This window comes from Olea europaea, chromosome 11 (assembly GCF_002742605.1).
Source record: "Olea europaea var. sylvestris chromosome 11, O_europaea_v1, whole genome shotgun sequence".
In the NCBI taxonomy this organism is placed as follows: domain Eukaryota; kingdom Viridiplantae; phylum Streptophyta; class Magnoliopsida; order Lamiales; family Oleaceae; genus Olea; species Olea europaea.
The window spans coordinates 30,496,089-30,498,729 of record NC_036247.1 but is presented as its reverse complement, the minus strand read 5'-3'; the positions used below and the strand labels follow the sequence as shown (position 1 = coordinate 30,498,729).

General features: G+C 31.0%; 1 protein-coding gene across 1 annotated transcript; it reads right to left on the bottom strand.

Annotated features, from left to right (window-relative positions):
- Positions 1-256: 256 nt before the first annotated feature.
- On the bottom strand, positions 257-1,487 carry LOC111404972 (CBL-interacting serine/threonine-protein kinase 21-like). Its single transcript, XM_023033693.1, has 6 exons — positions 1,365-1,487; positions 1,177-1,284; positions 967-1,086; positions 830-895; positions 678-752; positions 257-596 (listed from the first exon to the last, which is right to left on the bottom strand). Exons 1-6 carry the CDS (start codon positions 1,428-1,430, stop codon positions 561-563), a joined length of 471 nt encoding a protein of 156 aa, XP_022889461.1. The 5' UTR covers positions 1,431-1,487; the 3' UTR covers positions 257-560.
- Positions 1,488-2,641: the final 1,154 nt, after the last annotated feature.

The following is a 2,641-nucleotide window of genomic DNA, read 5'->3' as shown; positions in this document are numbered from 1 at the left end:
TAATCATGTTGTCAAAGTGTAAAACTAAGGTTAAAAATGGTTATTGCATGGGAATTCGGGATCTTAGTGCATTTGTCATTCATTAAAACATATCAACTTTCATTTAGCATACTTCGCATTTAATTTAGTTAATCCATTCATAATTGCATACATATTTTACTTTAGATATAATTTCTTCACAACAACCACATCTTTACATTCTTGTTTCAATTAAGGTCGTGATAATTAAAATCGAACTAAATCAATCTCTATAGGATAATACTGAGAATCAAAATCCACTTTATTACTTGCTAACAAATCGTACACTTGCGGTGATTTTAGATCGAAAGATATTTTCGCATAACATTGAACTCTAGAAATTCTCAATCCAACAGGTTTATTAAAATCTATTGATAGTGGAACGCAAAAATTACCTCAGCTAAAAGTTTCTGAATGGATTTTTGAGACACTTTTCTCTAACATTCATGTCATCCTCAAAACTTCATACATAAAATGGGCCATAAAGCCTCACTGCTGCTATTGGGATCTCACAATTCAGTGACTTGGGATGAAATACATGATTATTCTGTTAACATACTCGATAAACTCTTGCAGAACTGTTCATCATTTTTTATTATCAGTACAAGTAAATCTGAACCTGAAAAAATGTATTAACTTGATGAAAGAAGGATATCTACCTCTTTGAACAATTTCAGCTCTCCTGAAGATTTTGATATTTGCACTACACAGTGCTTTGGTGCCACCTCAGTTACCTTATATTTTGCGACATTTTAAAATTCGTTAGATTATGATTTTCTGCATGATGGACAGGAAATGGAACTTCATTTACCTCTGCTGCTAGGTCCAAGCACGATTTGGAATGCCTTTCCATCTTATTTGTGGGATGCATTCTCATCTGAAAATTTTTTATGGGTTGTCAAGAACAGAGAAATTATACAAAATTTGCTAAAAATAATTTGGATGTACCTTTGTCGTGTTTATTTTTTCAACAGATAGGCTTGCATCCTTAGCAGCAGCTTCGATTTTCTGTATTGTTTCACTGATAGTATGCTTAGATCCAAGTTTTGTTTTCCGTTTCTCAGTCTCCTAGTCTCGAACAAGGATTTACAGAATTTTATTTTGGAAGTTAAGTAATCAATTTGGTAAGCAATTTCCAAAACGAACATATGCACTTGCCTGTTCTTCAAATAAGCCAGACAAATCTAGGTCTTGTGATGTTGCTATCAGCTGGAAAGCATTTATAAAACTTGTAGGCTGGGAATCCTTGATTTCTGCTTCAGTTCCCTGGTGAAAATTGGATTCATTTCTACTAGCTATTGAATCATTTATGCTTTCATGACCTTTTTTGCGTTTCTTTTTTTTACCTTTATTATATCAAAAACTGCCTGAAAATCGTCCCTTTTTATGTATTCGTCAGATTTTATCTGCATCGCTGGCTCATAATCTGTCTGAAACCACAGATCTGCGAAATATTTACTTCAGTGAAGATCTGTAATCAAATGGACAGAACATTTACTGAATTTTTATTCACCAGGGAACTAGTAAGAGTTGCAGAGCTCTCTTGATTGTTACCAAGGTGATTTCTTTATATCCATGTAAGGACCTGGATTGCTAGTCCACGAAAATAGATGCAAGAATTCTAAACAAGTTGTATACTGAACGATGGGGGCTATTTGTCAAAATATATCTATTTTTACTTGTACAAAGGAAATATTTCCTGGAAAGTTGAATTATTTACACCAGCGGTTTGTTGTTTTTTTCCTTATTTATAAAACGAAAATGCATACGAAAGCATAATTCTAATGGGGAATTTCTTGCGAAGATAGAGACTCACAATGAAAACACTGTTCTGTTGGGAAAATTTTATTCTTTTAACTTTCGTCAGGTCTCAATTGGATCATTCAATTTTAATTTGTTTCAATCAAGTCATTTAATTTGAATTTAACGCATAAATTATCACTCCGTACGTTGGAGTCTTATGTATCGAGTATCCATCCATCCAACCACTAGAACAATACCAAGAGATTCGTTAAACATAAAATTCTCTGTTTAAAGATTCAATCCTTAAAATTTTGCTCCAAAAGAGATTTTAAATTAACGTTTTAAAATAGAGAGTGTATTTAACTCTTCAATTGGAAAGCCAAACTCATTTTCTATAATTAAATGCACTCAAACTCTTTCAATTTTCAATATAGAAAAATAGTTTAACAATTTCAAGAGAAGCTAGCGAAAAAGAAAGATAGGGATATCTAATAAATACTTTTTGGAAACAGTAAAAGTAATTTATAAAAGTAAAGAGACTTTTGGAGCACTTAAAATTTTTACTCTTTAAATTGATAAATATGCTCTTTAAAAATAAAAAGTCTCATAGAGATACTTTTACCACTTATTAGAAGAACAAATTTACCAACATTTCTTCACAATTGAACTTAGGGCTCATTTGGCATAGCATTTGAGAAGTTAAAATGAGTTTTTTAAGGCTTAAAAGTTGTTTTTGAACATGTTTGGTTAATTTTATGCCCTTGTTTAGTCCCATTTATTTTTAAAATATATTTTTCTCTCTTATTTTTAACTGCACATGTTTCAATAAAATAATATTACACATAAATCTAAAATTTATTCTTTATTTTTTAATTATATA